General features: G+C 38.0%; 6 protein-coding genes across 9 annotated transcripts in view; 3 read left to right on the top strand and 3 right to left on the bottom strand.

Annotated features, from left to right (window-relative positions):
- Nucleotides 1-4,987, bottom strand: part of LOC111451758 — a 13,088-nt gene extending 8,101 nt beyond the window's left edge. Inside the window, exons 1-6 of one of the 2 annotated variants that reach the window (XM_023092296.1) lie at nucleotides 4,828-4,985; nucleotides 4,202-4,282; nucleotides 3,060-3,188; nucleotides 2,893-2,955; nucleotides 2,105-2,229; nucleotides 1,206-1,545 (exon numbers count right to left, since the gene is read on the bottom strand). In XM_023092296.1, coding sequence (XP_022948064.1) covers nucleotides 1,353-1,545; nucleotides 2,105-2,229; nucleotides 2,893-2,955; nucleotides 3,060-3,188; nucleotides 4,202-4,282; nucleotides 4,828-4,920 — 684 coding nt within the window. In that variant the 5' untranslated portion in view covers nucleotides 4,921-4,985 and the 3' untranslated portion in view covers nucleotides 1,206-1,352. Of the gene's footprint in view, nucleotides 1-1,205; nucleotides 1,546-2,104; nucleotides 2,230-2,892; nucleotides 2,956-3,059; nucleotides 3,189-4,201; nucleotides 4,283-4,827 lie in introns of those variants that run through there. The other variant, XM_023092297.1, reaches the window with a different exon arrangement.
- LOC111451755 (probable flavin-containing monooxygenase 1) overlaps nucleotides 1-8,761 on the bottom strand; it is a 15,956-nt gene extending 7,195 nt beyond the window's left edge. The window contains exon 1 of the mRNA XM_023092293.1: nucleotides 8,742-8,761. The gene's annotated coding sequence lies outside the window, so the exon portion shown is untranslated. The remainder of the gene's footprint in view (nucleotides 1-8,741) is intronic.
- LOC111451751 (SEC1 family transport protein SLY1-like) lies at nucleotides 5,151-7,631 on the top strand. The gene is made up of 2 exons (XM_023092288.1): nucleotides 5,151-5,294; nucleotides 5,437-7,631. The coding sequence occupies exons 1-2, from the start codon at nucleotides 5,264-5,266 to the stop codon at nucleotides 7,272-7,274; spliced, it is 1,869 nt and encodes a 622-aa protein (XP_022948056.1). The 5' UTR covers nucleotides 5,151-5,263; the 3' UTR covers nucleotides 7,275-7,631.
- On the top strand, nucleotides 8,756-12,177 carry LOC111451756 (isocitrate dehydrogenase [NAD] regulatory subunit 1, mitochondrial-like). Its single transcript, XM_023092294.1, has 4 exons — nucleotides 8,756-9,321; nucleotides 9,760-9,999; nucleotides 10,937-11,015; nucleotides 11,657-12,177. Exons 1-4 carry the CDS (start codon nucleotides 8,785-8,787, stop codon nucleotides 11,929-11,931), a joined length of 1,131 nt encoding a protein of 376 aa, XP_022948062.1. The 5' UTR covers nucleotides 8,756-8,784; the 3' UTR covers nucleotides 11,932-12,177.
- A 2-nt stretch (nucleotides 12,178-12,179) lies between these two features.
- Nucleotides 12,180-15,793, bottom strand: LOC111451760. Of its 3 annotated transcripts, none has more exons than XM_023092299.1 (7): nucleotides 15,625-15,793; nucleotides 15,156-15,236; nucleotides 14,073-14,201; nucleotides 13,890-13,952; nucleotides 13,293-13,417; nucleotides 12,543-12,774; nucleotides 12,180-12,207 (listed from the first exon to the last, which is right to left on the bottom strand). In XM_023092299.1, exons 1-6 carry the CDS (start codon nucleotides 15,715-15,717, stop codon nucleotides 12,582-12,584), a joined length of 684 nt encoding a protein of 227 aa, XP_022948067.1. In that variant the 5' UTR covers nucleotides 15,718-15,793; the 3' UTR covers nucleotides 12,180-12,207; nucleotides 12,543-12,581. The 3 variants fall into 3 exon arrangements, 2 of the variants coding, with proteins under 2 accessions (XP_022948067.1, XP_022948066.1); XR_002712022.1 differs by lacking the exon at nucleotides 12,180-12,207 and adding an exon at nucleotides 12,293-12,321 and having other exon boundaries at nucleotides 12,433-12,774; XM_023092298.1 differs by lacking the exon at nucleotides 12,180-12,207 and having other exon boundaries at nucleotides 12,426-12,774.
- A 1,868-nt stretch (nucleotides 15,794-17,661) lies between these two features.
- On the top strand, nucleotides 17,662-22,207 carry LOC111451757. Its single transcript, XM_023092295.1, has 4 exons — nucleotides 17,662-17,914; nucleotides 19,262-19,907; nucleotides 20,010-20,093; nucleotides 21,821-22,207. The coding sequence occupies exons 2-4, from the start codon at nucleotides 19,262-19,264 to the stop codon at nucleotides 21,916-21,918; spliced, it is 828 nt and encodes a 275-aa protein (XP_022948063.1). The 5' UTR covers nucleotides 17,662-17,914; the 3' UTR covers nucleotides 21,919-22,207.
- The last annotated feature ends 418 nt before the right edge of the window (nucleotides 22,208-22,625 follow it).

The following is a 22,625-nucleotide window of genomic DNA, read 5'->3' as shown; positions in this document are numbered from 1 at the left end:
AAAAAAAAAAAAAAAAAAAAAAAAAAAAAAAAAAAAAAAAAAAAAAAAAAATAGTAATAATAATAAAATTAAAAAAATGTTTTGAGAAAAAGCTTCACAAGAAGAAATTTTGGTTTGTTATTACGGTAAATTATCTCAATTTTTTTTTCCTTTTTCTATTCTAAATTAAGTTAGAATCAAAATTTTTTCCTTTATCCAATATAAAAGAAAAAAAAAATAAAAGAATTAGAATTAGATCTCATTCTCATAATTAAAATAAAAGAAAAAAAAAACGAAATGAAAAGTAGATAGAGAGAGCCGAATAACTTCAAATAACTTATAACTTTTTTTTATACAACAGTAACCATAGAAAATAAAATTTTTAATAAAAACATAATTATAGATATATAAATTTTTAACCATGGATACATATACATATATACATATACATATATATTAGAGAAATAATTTTATAGAGTTTAAATTTGAAAGTGATGTAATAATAGACTCACATAGGTTAACTAGGATTTCAAAGGATAAAATCGAACTTTCATTAAGGATATATTCGTGACAACAACTTAAGCTAATCACGTAAGTGACTTTATTATTGGCATGGTTATATTTGATGTTAACACGTACCCCGTAGTTCTGCACGTGTCATATATATTGATATGTATGAATTGTTTGTGAATCGATATGCTTATAATATGTGAATTACGGTACGATGTGTTCAATGATATGTTTGAGATAAGATAAGAGAATGATGCACAAAACGAAATGTAATAATAGAAGTAAGATAGTTCATGAAACGTTAAGGTTAGATTGATAAAAGAAGATGGTACATCCACTGGATAGGCCAAGTATCCTTTTGTTTTCATCTTCACAAAAAAAAGAAAGGAAAAAAAAAAAACCATATTTGCCTTGCGCATTTTTATTTTGTCTTTATGCACTTTTAAAATTACCTAATTTTGTCTATAAAATTTGAATTGAATTTGGGATTTCAAAATTAATATTTTTAATTAATTTATAAATTTCAATTTTAAATTTTAATGGGTGTATGAACATATAAATCATTTCAATTCATTTAAAAATATATATAATTAAAATTTAGCTATTAAGTCCTTAGATCAATTAATACAAATTTTTTAAGGACCATTTAGAAAACAATTTTAAACTTTATTAATTTTAAATCTCCCAAACAAAAATATTAATTATAAAAAAAAACGAAATTAAAAAGTTGGAATAATATAATTACTTTATTCTGCCGCCCAAATCTGAAATTCAATCTCTTATATATTAAAAACATTAATTCAAAAGTAAAAAGAAGAATAAGGACATCTTCTTCACTAGGTCCGGCGAGGAGTTGCCGGAATTCAAACGACAGCTCGAAGCTCTCCGGTGAGCAGAGCAAATTTCCGGTGCTGCGAGAGAATGGGCTTGGTGATGGCAGCTTGTAATCTCGATGCCAATTCATCGGAGCCCGATCCATTTTCATGCATGGCAGCTCCCATCACCGTCTGAAAAATTTGCAGAGGGTCCCCATGGCTGACCACCAAGACGGCGCAACTGCAAAACGTAAGATCCAATAGTTGAGTTAATGAAAATTTGAACCTACAATGTCGTATCTATTGAGATTCTAATATATCTTACTATGTATAGGTTGACGATAGTGTTCGATTAATCCAAGCTGAACATATTTGTCTTAGTCCAAACCCACCAACAGATATCGTCATCTTTGAGATTTTTCGAGCTTCCACTCACAGTTTCCATACCCTTATCAAGAATGCTTTGATCCCCTCTTCAATTGATGTGAGATCTCACAATCCACCTCCTTCAAGGTCCAACGTCCTCGCTGGCACACAACCCAGTGTCTATCCCCTTTGGAATTCAGCGTCCTTGCTGTCTGATTCTGATATTATCTATAACAACCTAAGCTCATCGCTAGTAAATATTGTTCTCTTTGGACTTTTCCTTTCGAACTTTCCCTCAAGATTTTTAAAAAGCGTATGTTAAGAGAGGTTTTCACACTCTTACAAAGAATGTTTCGTTTTTCTCTTTGGTTCGAGATGTGATCTCACGATTGATTGATAGGATTATGATAGAGGAGGATATAAATATGGTATACCCTTGAAATTGTGACTCCATTTGAAGCACTGCTTTGGCTAATCTTGAAGCAACATCTTCAACGCTTTCTCCACCTTCAGGCCGCTTGAATGGATCTTCCTCATCAAGAGCCCAGATTTCTGCATACTGTTTAAGATGAACCAACACAAAATCAACAAAGCCTCAGCTGAAATGGCATGAAAGATTCAAAGATTTCAGTGAATTTCTTCGCAATCTCTAATAACAATGTTTTACCACGGGATATAGAAAAGGCCGAAATCAACTAGGAAGATAAGATGAGAGTAGTCTTACCGCTTCTCTTTCAGATCCACTAAAACGCTACATCCCACTAAATTCTTATTTTGTATTCTCGTATATCTGTGAGTGTTCGAGTAGCTTGTATACACCTTGACTAATCTTACCGAACAACCATTTGACACTACAACGCTTAGTTTCTAAGGTAGCTCGTAGGATATTAAATCCTAGAAGGTGGTCTCCTAAGAAACACAGGGACTTTAGTTTGGCTAGCATGTGCGTGTCCAAAATGTGTTGGACCCTTGGACACACTTTTGGACACGTATCGGACACTTGCTACCTATTGTTAGACATGTGTCAAACACTTAGTTTAAGTATAATAAACTTATGACTTAGTTTCCTTGTCTTATTGGTGCTTATTCAGTGGCCACCATGGCTTAAACCCCGATATCACCATTAATATTTCCAAGAAATTGAAAACTCAAGACATTCTGAACTGTAACTTTTCAAGGCAGCAAAAACACAATCAAGAACAAGTAATGGCTGTTATCTTACTTTGTCATGAGACAAAAGCTCAAATGAAGGACCAAAGTAGCGTTCCCTGAGATCTTTCATCATCTGCAAATGATCAGTTGGAGGAAGATGAAGAACATATTGAATCGGAAAAGTGGTCTACCAGATTCTTCACAGAAGCACAAATGGAAAGAAAACAGTTCTTTTACCTTACACGGAGGGTTTTCAAATGGAAGATTCAGGGCAGATGCAGCCACTTTAGCTGTATGGATTGTTCTTGAGAATGGTGAATAGCAAATCCGAACATTTTCGAGCGGTATGGAATTTTCCTTCAACTCCTGCACTTGTGATATAGATTTTCCATTAAAACGAGTGAATCTAAGATAGCATCATTACTTTCATTATCGAGATTGAGCTAGAATGACAACGACTGATTGCGGTCGACTTAGATACAAGGCATTCAAGCCAAGAGCCTAAACCCACTGTTAGCAGATATTATCCTCTTTGGATTATCTTTTTCGGGCTTCTCCTCAAGGTTTTTAAAATGCATATGTTAGGGAGAGGTTTTCACACACTTATAAAGAATGTTTCGTTCCCCTCTCCAACCGATGTGAGATCTCACAGTTCACCCCATTTGGGGCTAATACTCGTTTCCCTCTCCAATTGACGTGGGATCTCATAATCCACCCCCTCCAAGGCCTACTTGCTGACACTCGTTCCTCTCTCCAATCGACGTGGAGATCTCACAAATCCACCCCCCTTTGAGGTCCAACGTTCTCGCTGGCACACTACCCGGTGTCCCTCCCCTCTTTGGAGCTCAGCGTCTTTGCTGGCACACCACCCAGTGTCTAGCTGTGATATCATTTGTAACAGCTCAAGCCCACCGCTAGCAGATATTGTCCCATTTGGGCTTTTCCTTTCGGGCTTCCCCTCAAGGTTTTTAAAATATGTCTGCTAGGGGGAGATTTCCACACCCTTATCCAACCGATATGGGATTTCACAGGTTCAGTTCGCTAGTCGCTATCATGTTGTGTATTTGCCTTAAAAGAAACCAAAGAACTTCCATAGGAGTATTAATGTCTTATGGGATCTTATCAAGCTTTCTCTCTTCTTGGTGTCAGGTCTCTTTTTCTGTAGCTATGATCTTGAACAAATTATTTCTAATTGGAAAGCCTTTTTGTAATCTTCTTGACATCACTACTCACTAACTCGTGAAGATTTTCAGAAGAATTACAATCCTGTTCTGAAATGTTTGGCTCATATTCGTTATGCCCGTTTGCTTATGACAACAAATCATGAACTTACAAACCAAAGACAGGCTTCCCAAATCTAAAAACACATTACAAAATACCTTTAAGAATTGTTCTCCAGCCAACTGCGCCTGTCCAACACCCTCAGAAGCCAGTTGATACTCAGGGAGGGTACCATTTTCCTACAGTAGAATCAAACTCTCAGTCAATTAGCCTGTTCTTCATTCTTCTTCTCAATCAACCGACATGCAAAAACTCCAAGAACATGTCCTATCACAAGCACAGACCCTTAAGAAACACTACAGATTCAAGCAGAAAAATGTATAATCTAACTCCAAGAACATGTCCTATCACAAGCACAGATAAGAAACGCTACAAATTCAAGCAGAAAAATGTAAAATCAAACTCCAGGAACATGTCCTATCACACAAATTCAAGCAGAAAAGTGTGAAATCCATCATAATTTGAAGCATAAAATCAGCATTAACGAACATCCCAATTCATTTCACGCATGAACAGAAAAAGAAAACAGTCATTTCTGAAATATATTTCGCGAAAAGCAATCCAAAACCACGCAAATGGCCGTCCGATCATTCTTTGGCCAAAAGAACTATGTGAGAAATTCTCCACAGCGTATCAAAATCAGACAAGAACCAAGAAAAACACCATATTCTAACAAGCCAAACAGCAAACGAAGAATAAAACAAGAGATCAAATAGTCACAGACTATAGAAGAAACGATGAGGCCCTTCTCATTGGGAATGCTCTTGCCATGCCTGAGAATCCAATATCTGTTGCGTAGAAAAGGCGCCGTCGCCATTCTCTCAAAACTCCCTCCCTGCTTCTCTTCAGCCGTTTACACCACTACTATTCTTCAATCGCTTCTGTGAATTTTTTTGTACGTTTTTTACAATCTGTCAGCCAATGAGAAGCCTCCACGTCAACCATGGTCGAGGACTAAGTCAATGGTAATGTCGTGGCAAGGTTTGATTCGTTCTTAAGATATGAGCGGCCGTAGGGAAGTATATGTTCAGTTATCTCCTTCAACCTAACGTCACATCTCGACAATTCGATTCGACGAATCGACGAAACAAATCCTTCGAATTCGAAGCTTTCGATTCCCTCTGGAAAACAAGAGGACTGAACACGAACTAAGAATCTCCATGGCTTTAAACCTTCGCCAGAAGCAAACAGGTACCGATTTCTCTCTCTCTTTTGCTCTGTTTCGCTCTCTAGATCCCAGTTTTGACGAGTGATCTGGACGAAATAGATCCTACATTGATGTTTTGAATTGGAATTTGTTTGTGTGTTTGATTCAAACTTCTTTTGAATACAGAATGTATAATTCGAATGTTGAATTTGAACCAGCCGGTGAACTCGACATCGACCGCGAACGAAGAGGTTTACAAGATCTTGATCTTCGACAGATTTTGCCAGAACATACTGTCGCCTTTGATTCATGTCAAGGATCTTCGCAAACATGGCGTCACTCTTTATTTTCTCATCGACAAGGATCGAAAACCTGTTCACGATGTGCCTGCTGTCTATTTCGTCCAACCGAGTAAGATCAATATAGATAGAATTGTTGCTGATGCTTCTCGTTTCCTCTATGATAGCTTTTACTTAAACTTCTCTTCTTCGATTCCTCGTCCTCTCCTTGAGGATCTCGCATCTGGAACTCTGAATTCAGATTCGGTTCAACGAATCGCGAAGGTGCACGACCAGTATTTAGAATTCGTTACATTGGAAGATAATTTGTTTTCGTTAGCTCAGAAGAGTATATATGTTCAATTGAACGATCCCTCTGCTGGAGATCGTGAAATTGAGGAGATTATAGAGAGAATCGTTAGTGGATTGTTTAGTGTTTTGGCTACGCTGGCTGTAGTGCCTGTTATTCGATGCCAACGAGGAGGGCCAGCAGAAATGGTTGCCTCGGCATTGGATCAGAGGTTGAGAGATCATTTATTGTCGAAGAACAATTTGTTTACAGAGGGTGGGGGCTTTGCTAGCTCATTCCAGCGTCCGATTCTGTGTCTGTTCGATCGCAATTTCGAATTATCTGTAGGAATACAGCATGATTTTAGGTACAGACCATTAGTTCATGATATTCTAGGATTGAAACTGAATAGATTAAGCGTGCAGGGTGAAAAGGGTGGGATGAAATCCTATGAATTAGATAGTTCTGACTCATTTTGGGTGGCAAATGGATCTTTGGAGTTTCCAGAAGTTGCAGTGGAGATTGAAACTCAGTTGAATAAGTATAAGAAGGACGTTGATGAAGTGAATAGAAGAACTGGTGGGACTGATGGAGCTGAGTTTGATGGAACAAATCTGATTGGGAACACAAAGCATTTGATGAATGCTGTGAATTCATTGCCCGAATTGACCGAAAGGAAGCAAATTATCGATAAGCATACGAACATTGCCACTGTATTGTTGGGTGAGATCAAGGAGAGGTCTCTTGATTCTTATGCTAAAAAGGAGAACGACATGATGGCTCGAGGTGGTATCGATCGAAACGAGCTCTTGTCTGTGCTAAAAGGGAAGGGTACGAAGACGGATAAGCTCCGATTCGCTGTTATATATCTGATCTCTTCGGAAAGTATAAACCAATCTGAAGTGGAAGCTGTAGAAGCTGCTCTGAGGGAATCAGAAGTTGATACTAGTGCATTTCAATATGTTAAGAAGATCAAGTCATTGAATGTCTCGTTCTCATCAGCAAATTCAGCTAGCAGAAGCAACATTGTGGATTGGGCTGAAAAACTCTATGGACAGTCGATTAGTGCAGTGACTGCTGGTGTTAAAAATCTCTTGTCTAGTGATCGGCAGCTTGCTCTAACTAGGACGGTCGAGGCGTTGATGGAAGGAAAACCGAATCCTGAGATTGATACGTTCCTTGCGTTTGATCCTCGTGCTCCAAAGTCAAGCTCTGGAACTAGTGGCAGCCATTTAAAAGGACCATTCAAGGAAGCAATCGTGTTCATGATTGGAGGCGGTAACTATGTCGAGTATGGGAGCTTGCAAGAGCTGGCAATGAATCAGCAGACAGTCAAGCATATAATATACGGTAGCACCGAGATCCTCACCGGAGCCGAGTTCGTGGAGCAGCTATCGCTGTTGGGGCAGAAGATGGGACTTGGCAACGTTGCTCCTCCCCCTCCTCCAGGTCCTTAACTGAACTCCCTTTTGTACAATTTATTTGTTCATTGCACTGCCTTAGATTGGCTTGGCTAGTTCATTAAAGAAATTGGTCCATATCTGAAACTATTCTAGACAAGAACATTGTGGCTTATAGAATCTGCCTGTCTCGGTTATTTCCCGAGGTCGTTACGTGTTTTTGAAGTCATCAGATCTTGATTGCCCTCGACCTCCCATAATCTGGTAAGAATGCCATTTTGTAGATGTTGTGAGTTTTGTTGAGTTTAAGAACTTTTTTGTATTCTTTGGAAGATCTATGTATTTGGAAAATCACATTTCCTCTTTAAATGATATCTAAAAAGATTATCATATGTGTAGGTTGATATCATTTTTAGTTCATATTTTAATTTTTTAATGGCTTCATTTTTCAACTATTAAATTTGATTTATAACATGTACACGATATCTATTATAAGTGTATGTATGCTGGTTGAGTTGGGTCGGATTATGAGTATTTTTTTCTTAAATCAATCGAAATTTTGGACTAACCCAAAATTCATAGATGATTATCGACAATTTCATCTGTAATGGACTTCACTCGTAATGATAGTTGATGAACTTCTATCACTTCTATAGCAAGTTTATCATTAAAGATTTAAAAAATACAAACACCAGAATGGAATGAAACCTTATATATATATATATATATATATTATTTATTTATTGTTATTATTTATTTAAATTAAAATGAAACAAAACTCAAAATACTAAATTAAAAATTTTATTTAAACTTTTTTTTTAAAAAGTATTTTAATTTCGTTATATTTTTTAAATTTAAGAACTAAAATATAAACCTTAAATTTAAGGACTAAGAAATATATATAAAGATTAAAAATATAAGAAATTTGAAATTTCATTACTAAAATAAGATTTAAGCATAAAATACTTTTAAATTGAGATTTTATTTAATTTTTTTTAATTCCATTCAAGAATGAACATTTATAATCATAATTGTTGCTTATCGATTGAGATATCGTCGGAATTTACAATTAATAAATAAAATATAAAAAACCATATTATTTAATGTATTTTTAACAAATTATAATAATAGTTTTAATGCAAGAAAAAAATATAACATGAACGTATTATTAAAATTTAGAAAAGAAAATTTAATAGCGATTATTTTTGGGAAAAAAACAATAAATTAATAATAAAACTATTTTTTAAAGATTTAATAAAAATGATAAAATTTAATGATATTAAAAAGACCAAAATTAAATTTTAATATAAATAAAACATTGGTTTTTACATTTTAGAGAGAAAAGAAAAAATATAATTTCGATTCCAAAAATAGAATTTCCTTTCCACAATAGAATCACCGAAAATCGTTACGTATATATTCATTCATGTTCGCTTCTTCTTCTTCTTCTTCGAATTTCTCCTCCGTCTATGGCTGATCTTCTTCAACCTCCATTTCTCTCCTCCTTCTTCCTCAACGCCTAACTCTCTCTCTCTCTCTCTCTCATCTTCTCCATTTTCACCTCTCTATGGCTGCCCGCAGCGCCTTTCATATCATATGCCGCCTCGCCTCCCCTTACCGGAGCCGTTTTCAGCTCTCCCCTTTCAATCTATTCTCTGACGCCCGATCCGTCACCTACATGCCGAGGCCTGGAGATGGAGCTCCGCGCGCGGTCACTCTCATTCCTGGAGATGGAATCGGTCCTCTGGTGACTAATGCGGTCGAGCAAGTGATGGAGGCGTTGCACGCTCCTGTCTACTTTGAACGCTACGATGTCCATGGTAATATGAAGCGGGTTCCTCGCGAGGTAATGGAGTCTATTTTTAAGAATAAGGTGTGTTTGAAAGGCGGCTTGATGACTCCGATGGGCGGTGGTGTTAGTTCTCTCAATGTGCAACTGAGGAAGGAGCTCGACTTGTATGCCTCGCTTGTTAATTGTTTCAATTTCCCTGGATTGCTTACGCGTCATGAGAATGTTGATATTGCCGTCATTAGAGAGAACACCGAGGGTGAATACGCTGGCCTCGAGCATGAGGTTATTCCTGGCGTCGTCGAAAGCCTCAAGGTAATATATATAAAATTGTAAATGTCTGTTGATTGCAGATTTCTTGACCTGTTTGGAGTGGTATAGATGATTTGTTATATGGTGGTTCTCTGATTGATAAAAGTTATCTCTGTTTCATTTTTAAACATCTTGGAGATATACACAATCGTTCTTGGAATGAACAACGAACAAAGCTTCAAAACGAATGCTGCAATGCATTAACAATAATCACTTGTTCAATCAGTTGTCCTTCTTAGGTTATCTGTTGGACGAGATCAATTTGACATATCTATAGCATTTTAGTCCGAACCCCCTGTTCTTCAAGAATTCAAGCAGCTTGCATACAAATGTATACATACACTCTTGTGCTCAATGGTTCATACTCACAATTTGCCGATTATATTCCTCTTGCTCCTCATTTCAATGCAGTAACCTGAAATGTAGCCTGAATTACTGTAGGTGATTACAAAGTTCTCCTCAGAACGCATTGCCAAATATGCATTCGAGTATGCTTATCTGAACAACAGGAAGAAAGTGACGGCTGTACACAAAGCCAATATCATGAAACTTGCAGATGGGCTGTTTTTGGAGTCTTGCAGGGAAGTGGCAACCCAATATCCTATCATCCAATACAATGAGGTTATTGTTGACAACTGTTGTATGCAGCTTGTTTCAAAACCTGAGCAATTTGATGTTATGGTATGTAGCTTTCTAAGCTGATATTTGTTCCATTCCTGGGCACGTCCTTTTGTTTTTGCTTTCCCACCACATGCTAGAATGAAAACAATATCCATTATTTGTGGTCCTTTAGTTGTTTTGAATTCCAGGGTCTCAGATAAGGTGTAATAGTTTAGCTCTCTGGTCCCTGAAAAATGCTTAGTCCTACTTTTGAAACTTGGATCAAGGGGTAATCTGGTTCAAGCTTTACAGTGTCTGCAGATTTCTTTCTTTGAGCATGAATCTAAATGGAATGTATAGTTCATTCCTTGAGTTGCTAGACAAGTGAATCTACAGTGATCGGGGACCCAGAACTTAATGCCCCGGTGATTGAAAAGGAACCCTGATCTTTCTCAATGAATGGGCCATGAGTCGAAATCTCCATAGGCAACTTACCAGGGAAATCAATTTTCTTGCACTTTTGCTGATTGGTTTCATATGGTGTGCATTGGTCATGCGGTGTTTCTTAATTTCGAAGGAAACCTGTGTTAAAAAGCTTGGAGGTTGGATTTAGAAATATCTTAGGCTTAGTATCTCTTGGGCTTCTAGTAGTTGGAAAATTCTGTTAGATATGGTTAGATTTCGAAAGAAATATTTAGGATTCAAGGACCAAGAAAAGTATCTCTTACTCAATTGAATGTGGTAGAGGGAAACACTTGTCTTGGGAAATTTGTCGAAGTGCGTGTAAATTGGTTCGAAAACTCACGAATGTTGTTAAGAAAAGTGTATGAGTTCCAATCCCTGTTTTGCTTAATGCTTCTCTCTCTGTTTTTTTCCCTCACAAATTAAGCAAGTTCCTCGCTCTTACTTAAATGGTTGTCTATTTTGTTGAAGCTTATACTTCGCCTATTCTTTTCTGACCCAAGGCCTCTTTATGTTGAAATTTTGCTAACAAGGCCCTTTTAATTCTTTGGATCAGGTGACTCCCAACCTTTATGGCAATCTAGTGGCAAACACTGCAGCTGGACTTGCAGGAGGCACTGGTCTCATGCCAGGAGGTACAATTACTATCCACTTTCTTAAGTCACTGATCGTGCATATTATTACCACTATTGTGACATTTCATGTCGGATGGAGAGGAGAACGAAACATCTTTTATAAGGGTGTGGAAACTTTTTTCTGAGCAGACAGCGTTTTAAAAACTTTGAAGGGAAACTCAAAAGGGAAGTAAAAAGAAAGACAATATCTGCTAGCGGTGGGCTTCAGATATTATAAATGATATCAGAGTGAGATACTTGGGCGATGTGCCAGCGAAGAAGCTGTTCTCCGAAGGAAGTAGACACGAGGCGGTATGCCAGTAAGGACATTGGGCCTTGAAAGGGGTAGATTTGATAGGGGTCCCACATCGATTGGAGAAAGAAAGAGTGTCAACGAGGACGCTAGGCCCTAAAGGGGGTGGATTGTGAAATCCCACATCGATTGGGAAGGAGAACGAAACACTCTTCATAAGAGTGTAGAAACCTTTCGCTTGCAGACGTTTTAAAAACTTTGAGAGGAAGTTCAAAAGGAAAAACCGGATTAAGTTTGGGCTATTACAACTAAATATGACAAGGTTTTACTTGAAAGGATTGAAAGGAGATAAATATGGATGTCTTTTGAAGTGTCGTTTCAGTTGGCATTTGGTAATGGATTGTTACAGGCAACGTGGGGGCAGATCATGCCATATTTGAGCAAGGAGCCTCAGCGGGGAACGTGGGGAATGAGAAAATAGTGGAGCAAAAGAAAGCCAACCCAGTTGCTTTGTTGCTGTCTTCAGCCATGATGCTGAGACACCTTCAGTTTCCTTCATTCGCCGACAGGCTTGAGAATGCTGTGAAGCGTGTGATCATGGAGGACAAGTGCAGGACTAAGGATCTTGGTGGGAACTGCACCACCCAAGACGTTGTCGATGCTGTCATTGCCTTTTTGGACTAACACTGCCTCTTTTCAGTTCACTTTTCACCTGCCAGGTCCTATTTATTTAATTCATTTAATTCATTTTTCCCTTTGAAATTCTTTGTCAAATAATGCGAGGTTATTTGAGTTTAGTGGCGTTGTGTTGTGGAAAAGGAAAGAACTAAACCCATGACCTTCAAACATCACTTTCATATGCATATACCAATTTTGTAATTTTAAGGCCTCGCCAGGTATTTACCGCTTTCATAGTGATATCAATTTCATATATACACTAAATGTTATATGCATGTAAGGCTTCAAAGAGTCGTAAAAGAAAAAGAACACGAATGTATCATTTTTCATGTTGGAATGAATCATACACATATATATGAGATTACACAAGTATAAATCACCACTTTTAATACATGACTAATTCATCTATCCATTAGATCAGCTTATACCGACAACTTTTGAACTTTCAGAAATTTTAAAAATTTAAGAACGAACAAAGTTAAAGTCAGTCCAAAAAAAAAAAAAAACTCAAAGAATATAATTACTTTTCTCAGCTGCCTAACCCTGAAATTCAACCTTCAATATATTAAAAACATTAATTCCAAGGAAAAAAGATGAAGAAGCAACGATTCTTGAGGTCACCTTCTTCAACAAGTCCGGCGAGAAGTTACAGGAATTCAAACGACAGCTCGAAGTTCTCCGGTGAGAAGAGAAAATTTCCGGTGCTGCGAGAGAATAGGCTTGGTGATGGCGGCTTGTAATCTCGATGCCAATTCATCAGAGCCCGATCCATTTTCATCCATGGCAGCTCCCATCACTGTCTGCAAAATTTGCAGGGGGTCCCCATGGCTGATCACCAAGATGGCACACCTGCAAAACGCAACTCGACTTAACTTCTATCATTAAATTTAAAACTTCAACCTTTGTTAAGCAGCCAATTTCTAGAAGTTACCAACAAAATCTAACACAACCGAGCTTTAATCGACGAGATCGGAGATTAGAATCTCTCGACCTCAATTTGTTATACTAAAAAACATTCTAACCACCATCCATCACCAATCACATTCCAAATCCCACGTCCCATTCAGGGGACTCATCTATTCTATTTCGAGAAAGACATTTCAGCTTCAAAGATAGGTGAGTCGAGTCATGATGGAGTTTGACTGTTGGGATTGGATTGGATCTAAAAGTCACCTATTAATGAAATCCTGAACCTACAATCTCGTGTCGATCATGAGTCTAATATATCCCGTTAGACACTCGTTAAAATATCTTATTAGACAAAATAAGTATCCAAACTATTGAACTATGTACAGGTTGACGATAGTGCTAGATACATCTAAGTCGAACGGATAGGATTTTGATATAGGAGAATAAATATGGTATACCCTTGAAATTGTGACTCCATTTGAAGCACTGTTTTGGCTAGTCTTGAAGCAACATCTTCAACGCTTTCTCCACCTTCGGGGCGCTTGAATGGATCTTCCTCATCAACAGCCCCAACTTCTTTACACTGTTTTAGATGAACCAACACAAAATCAATAAAGCCTCAGCTGAAATGGCATAAAAGGTTTCTATAATTTCAGTGACTATCTTGACGGTTCTCACAGGACGAGCTTGACACTACTACATTTGGTTCCCAAGATAATTCGTAGGATATTAAATCCTAAGTAGGTGGTCACCCAAGAAACATGTACACAAATGGACACTTTAGTTTGGCTAGTGTGTGTCCAACACCGACTCTTGTTAGACATGTAATGATACTTGTTACCTATTTGTTAGACACGTGTCGTAGACGCCTTTCGTCTATATATTGACGGTAAGAATTTTTTTTAACTTTTTTTTTTTTTGTAAAGGTAAAGAGCGTTAATGCTACTTCTAAAATTTTATCGTATTTTTTTTAAAACAAAACAAAGGACTTATAGAAAATTGTAACTTTTGATGTCAGCAAAAAGACAATGAAGAACAAGTAATGGTTTGCTTACTTTGGCTTGAGACAAGAACTCCAATGAAGGACCAAAGTAGCGTTCCCTGAGATCTTCCATCATCTGCATATCAAAATTTATATAATGATCAGCTGGAGGAAGATGAAGAACATCTTGAATCCACAAAAGTGGCCTACCAGATTCTTCACACAAACACAAATGGAAAGAAAACAGTTCTTTTACCTTGCACTGAGGGCTTTCAAATGGAAGATTCAGTGCAGATGCAGCCGCTTTAGCTGTATGGATTGTTCTTGAGAATGGCGAATAGCAAATCCGAACATTTTCGAGCGGTATGCAATTTTCCTTCAACTCCTGCACTCGTAATATAGCATTTCCATGAAATGAATGAATCTAAGATGCATCGTTACTTTCATTATCGAAACCGACCAAGAATGGCAGACTGCAATCGACTTAGATACATGGCAGATTAGATTGAGATGATAGTTCATCGGGTATAAACAAGTCAGATCAACAAAGGGTCAGGTTAGTTTTGGTGGGATAGGATTAATTATCTATTTTCCCTCAATTTGAGACCATTGGGGCCAAGCCCCATGTTCTTCCCTAGCCAGTATTAGACAGAACGTGTGGCTGCTATTCTTGTGAGATCCCACGTTGGTTGGGGAGGAGAACAAAACATTTTTTATAAGGGTGTGGAAACTTCTCTCTAGCAAACGTGTTTTAAAAACCTTGAGGTGAAGCCCGAAAGGGAAAACCTAAAGGGGACAATATCTGCTAGCGATGGACTTGGGCTGTTACAACTGGTATCAGAGCTAGACACCATGTGATATGCCAACGAGGAGGCTGAGCTTCAAAGGGAGGTGGACACAAGGCAGTGCGCCAAAAGAGAAACCACAGATAGGACAATATCTGCTAACAATGGGTTTGGGTTTGGGTTGTTACAGAACTTAATTTTCTTTTAGGTTCAACACGTGGAGTAGAGAGATTCAAATATTTGATTTCTTGATCGAAGGTATATGCCTTAACCGGTTGAGTTTTTCTCAAGATCGCATCGACTCGTAACTCGCTTAGAAATCTAGTAGTTCTTCAGTTTTCTGAACTGGTTTTCTAGTTTATATGAATGCTTCCTATAAAGAACAGTCCCCCACTCTATTGCAATTATATGGATATCAAACAAATTAAACCAATCCATTTCAAGTCCTGTTGGGAAATGTTTGGCTCATAATTGTTATGCCGGTTTACACAAATCTGAAAAAACTATACAGCTCTACAGCCTGAAAAAATGTGGATTAAGGACCAAAAAAACACCTTTAAGAATTGTTCTCCAGCCAACTGCGCCTGTTCAACGCCCTCAGAAACCAGTTGATACTCAGGGAGGGTACCATTTTCCTACAATAGAATCAAACTCTCAGTCAATTAACCTGTTCTTCATTCTTCTCTCAATCAACCGGCATACAAAAACTCAAGAAACATGTCCTATCACAAGCGCAAGACCCTTAAGAAACACTACAAATTCAAGCAGAAAAGTGTAAAATCCATCATAATTTGAGCATAAAATCAGCATTAACGAACATCCCAATTCATTTCACGCATGAACAGAAAAGAAAACAGTCATTTCTGAAACATATTTAGCTGCCCGACCATTCTTTGGCCTAAAGAACAGTCTGAAAAATTCTCCACAGCAAATCAAAATCAAACAAGAACCCAGAAAAACACCATATTCTAACAAGCCAAACAACAAACGAAGAATAAAACAAGGGATCAAACAGTCACAGACTATAGAAGAAACGATGAGGCCCTTCTCATTGGGAATGCTCTTGCCATGCCTGAGAATCCAATATCTGTTGCGTAGAAATGGCGCCGCTGCCATTCTCTCTAAACTCCCCTCCCTGTTTCTCTTCAGCCGTTCACACCACTACTGTTCTTCAATCGTTTCTATGAATTTATTATACTTTTTTTTTATGTAGTACACCCTTTTACAGTCAGATTATGGGCTCATTTTAATTTTTGAGTGGCTCACATATAAACTAGTACAACAACAACTAATCAACAATAAACGTCACGGCAATAGATGCCTATTACTAATAAACGTCACGCACAACATGTAGTCTATTGCTTGAACAAGTCTACTAGTGATGGTAGTCTATTACTACAATCACCGAAACACTCGTTCGACAATGCTTGCAATGTTTATTACTAATAAACCTCATTCACAACATGAAGTCTGTCTCTTAAACAAGTCGACTTGTGATGGCAGTCTATCTCTATTGTCACTAATACACTAGTTCAACAACGATTGCTATTATGATTAAAGTCTATCACAGGTAGAGTTCTTTTAGAACATGTAGTTTGTCTCTTGTGATAAATGCCTATTACTAATAAATGCCATTCACGACATATAGTGGTCTAGCTCGTATCAATGATCGCTATCACTCATACACTAAGTTCAAGAACAGGGAGGAGAAAGGGATGGGTGTGCCCAAAGGCGACAACATGAAACTTGGAGATGGGTTCAAAGCCTGAGCAGTTTGATGTGATGGTAAGTAGCTTTCTAGGCTGATATTTGTTCCATTCAAGGAGCTTGTCCTTTTTTTGTCCTTTTGTTTTGGCTTTCCCACCATGTGCTAGACTGAAAAATGTGGCCCAATCTTTGTTTATTATAAAGGGACACTGTATTTTTTAATGTTATCTTCAAATAAAAATAAATTGTGGTAGGTAGGTTTATATCTTTCTTGAAAATGGAGATATCACTTTTTTTTTCGGAAGAATTCGGTCGACTCAATCTAACCGAACCTAAAATTTGAAGAATTCGATCAACCCAATCTAACTCAAAGAATTCGGTCAACTCAACCTAACCAAACCTATGATCCGAAGAACTCGATCAATCCAACTCAACCCAACCTATAACCAGCTTTTTCTAAGGACACTAAACTCTCTGCAAAGACCTTGAAGATTCTACTAAAACCCTAGAGGGATCCAAAAACTCAAAATCCATTAACACCACATAAAGCTTTTGATTGAATACCTAAATTCAATTTCAAATATCACAAACTTATGTATTTGGTGACTCACAAATTCCCCTGCTCCAGATGATTTCGCGGTGCGTTCGGCCTTCTGGTGATGTCGGCATCACACGAACGATTGAATCCAGCGGATCCTTGTGCGCGACTCGGTGGTAGAGATCGACGGATCGTGACCTTATCTCTAGCAGCTCCTCGACTGGACGACGGCGAGAACCGGCGGCAACCTCGAGGGAGTTTCGACGAAAGAAAAGTCGCGACTTTGTTGATTTTAAATGGAGGGCAATTAAGACATTTCACTTTGAATGCAAAAACATTATACAAGACGTGATTTCACGTCGATCGGAGATGTGAACGAAACGTTTCTGTATAAACTTTTCTTTAGTAGACACATTTTGAAATCGTGAGGTTGACGGTGATACGTAACGGACCAAAATGGACAATATTTACTAGTAGTGGATTTGAGCTATTACAAATAATATCATAGCCCGACAGTATGCCAGTGAGGACGTTGGCCCTTAAGAGGGTAGATTGTGAGATCCCGTATCGATCGAAGAGGAGAACGAACTCACTTGCCATGAAGGGGAGTAGACTAACGACAATACGTAACGAGCCAAAATAGACAGTAATTACTAGATAGACGACAATATATTGATTAAAATATGATAAAAGAAATAATAAGGGACTTCGAAAATAAAATCTCGAAAGTTGAAGGACTAATCGTGTAATTATCTTAAAATAAGTTTTTCATTATATAATATATATATATATATTGACCTTTCGAGGACCATAGTTCTGATCCACGTGTCTTTCTGCGAGTCTTTGAGCATTACGTCCTTCAGCTCGTGAAATCTACTCGGAATTTGCAGCACATTGAACATTTTGCGTCCATTTTGGTTTTGATGAGCAAATATCAATGCATTTTCGAGGTGATTTGATGCTCTGAGCAGTGAAGCAACTGTATGAAATTGAGAACTGAAGGTTTATTCTTCCTTCCGATTCCACATGGCTCTCGCTACTTCATCGGAGCGGTTCCTTTGAACTAAGGTAAGAACGAACGCTTTTGATGCAATTTGATTTGGATTTGGTTAAGATAATTTGCTTTTTTCGCGAAGAGGTTCGCGTTTTGTGTTAATTTTGAAATGGAGAATATGATCAGTTCGTGTTCTGTCGTTGAAATTGTTTTGAATTTCAAATTTGTTTCTGCTTCGTTTTGAATTCTATTTAGGTTTTCTCTGAGCTAATTTCGCGTTTTGAGAACTGATTACTTCTTATTAATGATCGGTTTTTCTTTTCATCCTGCATCTTCGCGTTTTTAATCGCAAGAGATGCGAGCCAAAAACTGGAAAAATAGAAGAAGTAAGACACTTGTGATTATGCTTCTCAAGTTTTTTTCCCCTTCAGTGTTGTAATGTCTTTCAATATGTGAGTTTAATGCTGTAATAGCGAAGCCCACCGCTAGCCGACATCGTCTGTTTTAGCCCGTTACGTATTGCCCCTCAGCCTCACGGTTTTAAAACGCATCTACGAGGGAGAGGTTTCCACACCCTTATAAGGAATATTTCGTTCCCCTCTCCAACTAATGTGAGAGCATCCTCATTGGCACACCATTCGAAACCTGCCTTTGATATCATTTGTAAGCCCAAACTCACCGCTAGCAGATATTGTCCGCTTTAGCCCGTTACATATCGCAGTCAGCCTCACGGTTTTAAAACGCGTCTACTAGGGAGAGGTTTCCACACTCTTATAAGGAATATTTCGTTCCTCTCTTCACCCGATGTGGGATCTCACAAATGCATTGAGTTTCGACCATTATCTCTGAGATTATCTGAAGAGGCTTCCGTTGGCTCTAAGCTTGGCGCTTCATTTCCATTAACCTATGTCAAAGTATGTTCTAGGGATAAAATCTAGCTGGTAAAGTGTCAAAGGTTAACATTGTATTTTATTGATGCTGTGCATTACAAATTTAAAGGCATATTCTTGCATAATGTTGGAAATGTGGAACTTCTGCAAAACTCTCTTGGGACAGTTTGTGTTTGTATTATACTGGCTGATATCAAATATTTCTTGTGTTCTTTGAGTTTAGTATCTAACTATTTAATGTTAGAAAGCATTCCAATTAATTATCTTTCCTTTTGAAAAGCTTCCATCGAATCGATATATTATCCGTCCTGATATGTATTGTTCATAAGCTAACATTTGTTGTTCATATATCTATGAGTATCTTTTGAGTGTTCATTTGAATTATACTTATCCTAAATGGTTATATATCCACCTGACATTTATTGTTCATATATCCACTGTATCTCGATCTGAATACTATCAAAATGGTCTTGCTTCTGTTTCTTGATCTCTCTGATATATCTATTATTTATCTCTTCTTAAACATTTCAGATGGTTCAGAAATCCATAGACTCCAAATTAAGTAATTCTGGGAAGGAATCGCCTGCTCATGAAAAGCAACTGCAGATTTCTGCCAAGAAGACAGCATTAAGAGACTTGCAAAATGATAATAGGGTCGTAGCTTCCAACTGTACCGGAAGCTCTCCTCTTTTGAAGGAAAGAGGTCCCAGCAGTGACTTCATTAAAGTTTCTGGTAACAATAAGCCCTCTCCAGTCTTCACAACGAGTCCGCCTCGTCTCGTTTCTTCAACTTCTAATACCACAACTGGGCACCTCGTTTATATCCGTAGAAAATCCGATGCAGATATAGCAAAGAGTAGTCCTTGTGATAGTTCAAGCATAAAAGCTGATTATCAGAGTAAACTTGGTCAATTAGCTGAAACTGTGCATCTAAAATCCCAGGTCAAGGAGTTACAGGACCATTGCTTCCCTGCATTTGCCCCTTTTACAATGGTGTCTCCCATGAATGCATCCGGTAAACCTTCAGTTCCTCATAAGTATGGCATTAATTTAGCCACAGCAGAATCAGACTTTGATTCTGCAGAATGGAAAAATTTGCAGTGGGAACATAGATATCATCAGTTGGAGTTGTTGTTGAATAAATTGAACCAATCAGATCAACAAGATTATCTTCAGGGTATGTTCTTCATTTAAGAAAGTGCTTCATCTTATTCCTGAAATAGTTTGAATGAAACTTATTTACTTAATGAATGATTTTACTTTTTTTTTTTTTTATCAGTGCTTCGATCGTTGTCATCAGTTGAACTTAGCAGACATGCAGTTGAATTGGAAAAGAGATCCATTCATCTCTCGTTTGAGGAAGGTAGTTTGATATCTGTATTACCTAACTTCACTTTCCTTTTCTGTGATCCTGGGAAAACTATTATAGTCTGCAAAATGAGTTGTTGACAAAATGTTATGTTTGATTCAATTATTTTTGTTCATTGCGGTCTTGTGTGTTTCCATACTACTTTGAACTTTTGACTTTCCATGATGATTTTTCTTCTTTGGGCTGAATAAGTCTTGGATGTGGACAGGATAATTTTTAATATGTTAGTTGAAACCTTATCCCTCCTTATCTTAAGCTTCCTCTATGTTGGATTTCGACTTGCAAGCCTAGAAAGAAAGAAGTATATTGTAACAGCTCAAGCCCACCGCTAGTAGATATTGTTCTCTTTGGGCTTTTCTTTTCGGGCTTCTCAAGGTTTTTAAAACGCATCTGCTAGGGAGAGGTTTCCACACTCTTATAAAGAATGCTTCGTTCTCCTCCCCAACGGATGTGGGATCTCACAATTCACCCCCCCCCCCTTCGGGGCCCAGCATTCTTGCTGGCACTCATTCCCTTCTCCAATCGATGTGGGACCCCCCAATCCACCCTTCTTCGTTGTCCAGTGTCCTTGCTGGCATACCACCTCGTGTCCACACCTCTTCGGGGCTCAGCCTCCTTGCTGGCACATTACCCGGTGTCTGGCTCTGATACCATTTGTAACAACTCAAGCCCACTGCTAGTAGATATTGTCTTTTTTGGGCTTTCCCTCGAGATTTTTAAAACGAGTCTGCTAGGGAGAGGTTTTCACACCCTTATAAATAATGCTTCGTTCTCCTCCCCAACCGATGTGGAATCTCAATTGTTAATAACAATGTTCCAAATTTGTTATGAATATTGCTTGGGCACAGAACAGTTGCGCTTATGAACAAGACTGAAATGCTAAAACATATATGGAGAAAGACTTGTCAAGGATCTGATTGGATGAAAAAAGGCATCAGCTTTCCGCGAGCATTTAACATTCCTTATAAAATACCAAAACTTGCCATTAGATGAACGAAGTCTATAGCTAGTCTTTTCCTTGGGTTTTTATTTCAGCCTATTGAGGATTGTTGGGAGAGAGTCCTATGTTGGCTAATTAAAGGGATGATCATGAGTTTATAAGTAAGAAATATATCTCCATTGGTATGAGATCTTTTGAGGAAATCAAAAGTAAAGTCACGAGAGCTTATGCTCAAAGTGGACAATATCATACCATCATGGAGGTTCGTGGTTCCTAACATGGTATCAGAGTCATGCCCTTAACTTAGCCATGTTAATAGAATCCTCAATTGTCGAACAAAGAAGTTGTGAGCCTCGAAGGTGTAGTCAAAAGTGACTCAAGTATCAAACAAATGGTGTACTTTGTTCGAGGGCTCTAGAGAAAGGAGTCAAATCTCAATTAAGGGGAGGCTGTTCAAGGGCTCCATAGGCCTCAGGGAAGGCTCTATGGTGCACTTTGGTCGAGGAGAGGATTGTTGGGAGAGAGTCCCATATTGACTGAGTAAGGTGATGATCATGTGTTTATAAGGAATACATCTTTATTGGTGTGAGGTCTTTTGGGGAAACCAAAAGTAAAGCCATGAGAACTTATACTCAAAATGGACAATATCATACTATTGTGGAGGTTCGTGGTTCCTGACTGTGACTTTGTACCAAACATACCTCTTATTTTTTAGTTCCTTCCTAGTTTTGCTTTGGAGCATGATCCAAGTAACATAAAATTCCTCTTTTCTTCATGACAGCAAAAGAGTTGCAGCGAGTTGGGGTTTTGAATGTGCTGGGAAATCCGGTGAACAATATCAAAGTGCCATTGGCTCATCAAGACGGATCAGACATGTAAGAGTATAGACATAAAATGTTCTTTTTCAACCTATTGTTCTTCAAGTAGGACGAAGATAGCGTTCTGGACTGCGATAGCATCGAGTGTGCTCAGAATTCGCCATTCTCAGTCGCCACGAACCAGATGTTTGCTGGTTTCTAGTAATATTCTGCCTACTATTCCTCGTGCTCATAATAGTTCTCACGCGTTTGACAAAGGTTTTAAGAAAAGATTGCTACTGTATGTGACTGTTACCTGGAAGAAGGTGGAAATAGATCCACTTCCGTATAAATGCTTCTTTTTTCAATCCTGTTGGCGAATGTGTTCCTCATTTGAATTTGTTTTATTGTCTTTGATTGAGTTCATGTCACGGGAAAAAAAAGGATTCAGATGAGAATTTTTCAAAAGTTAGATCAATGAGGCGGTGTCATTTTCATCGACTAAAGAGGCGTTTAATGTAATCTTAATAGTGTCATCGACTAGCTGGAATGGTCGAATCGTCTGAGTTTCAATCTCAATCATTGCACCCTATAGACAAGCGATTCCCCCAACTATACATGAACTACACCAGAGTTGGCAAAGTGAATAACTCTAAATTCAAACAATGCTTTGTTGACAATGATTATTACAACCGCCCACAAGAGTCAGATGTTGTGGATATTGAAAAGTAGTCGATGGTAAATTAGTAGATGTTGAAGCCCACCAGAAGAGCGTGGATTTTTAGTCTA

This window comes from Cucurbita moschata, unplaced genomic scaffold (assembly GCF_002738365.1).
Source record: "Cucurbita moschata cultivar Rifu unplaced genomic scaffold, Cmos_1.0 Cmo_Scf00013, whole genome shotgun sequence".
Taxonomy (NCBI): domain Eukaryota; kingdom Viridiplantae; phylum Streptophyta; class Magnoliopsida; order Cucurbitales; family Cucurbitaceae; genus Cucurbita; species Cucurbita moschata.
The sequence above is the reverse complement of the archived record's forward strand: the minus strand, read 5'-3'. Positions and strand labels throughout refer to the sequence as shown.

Coding starts and splice junctions, on each gene's coding strand:
- LOC111451760 (XM_023092299.1), bottom strand. CDS start 15,717: ATGGCAGCGGCGCCATTTCTACGCAACAGATATTGGATTCTCAGGCAT. Junction 13,953..14,072: donor TTGAAAGCCCTCAGTGCAAG/GTAAAAGAACTG, acceptor TTTGATATGCAG/ATGATGGAAGATCTCAGGGA. Junction 12,775..13,292: donor ATGGAGTCACAATTTCAAGG/GTATACCATATT, acceptor TGCGTTTTGCAG/GTGTGCCATCTTGGTGATCA.
- LOC111451757 (XM_023092295.1), top strand. CDS start 19,262: ATGGTTCAGAAATCCATAGACTCCAAATTAAGTAATTCTGGGAAGGAA. Junction 19,908..20,009: donor TCAACAAGATTATCTTCAGG/GTATGTTCTTCA, acceptor TTTTTTTATCAG/TGCTTCGATCGTTGTCATCA. Junction 20,094..21,820: donor TCATCTCTCGTTTGAGGAAG/GTAGTTTGATAT, acceptor TCTTCATGACAG/CAAAAGAGTTGCAGCGAGTT.
- LOC111451751 (XM_023092288.1), top strand. CDS start 5,264: ATGGCTTTAAACCTTCGCCAGAAGCAAACAG. Junction 5,295..5,436: donor CCTTCGCCAGAAGCAAACAG/GTACCGATTTCT, acceptor TTTTGAATACAG/AATGTATAATTCGAATGTTG.
- LOC111451756 (XM_023092294.1), top strand. CDS start 8,785: ATGGCTGCCCGCAGCGCCTTTCATATCATATGCCGCCTCGCCTCCCCT. Junction 9,322..9,759: donor GCGTCGTCGAAAGCCTCAAG/GTAATATATATA, acceptor GAATTACTGTAG/GTGATTACAAAGTTCTCCTC. Junction 11,016..11,656: donor CACTGGTCTCATGCCAGGAG/GTACAATTACTA, acceptor GGATTGTTACAG/GCAACGTGGGGGCAGATCAT.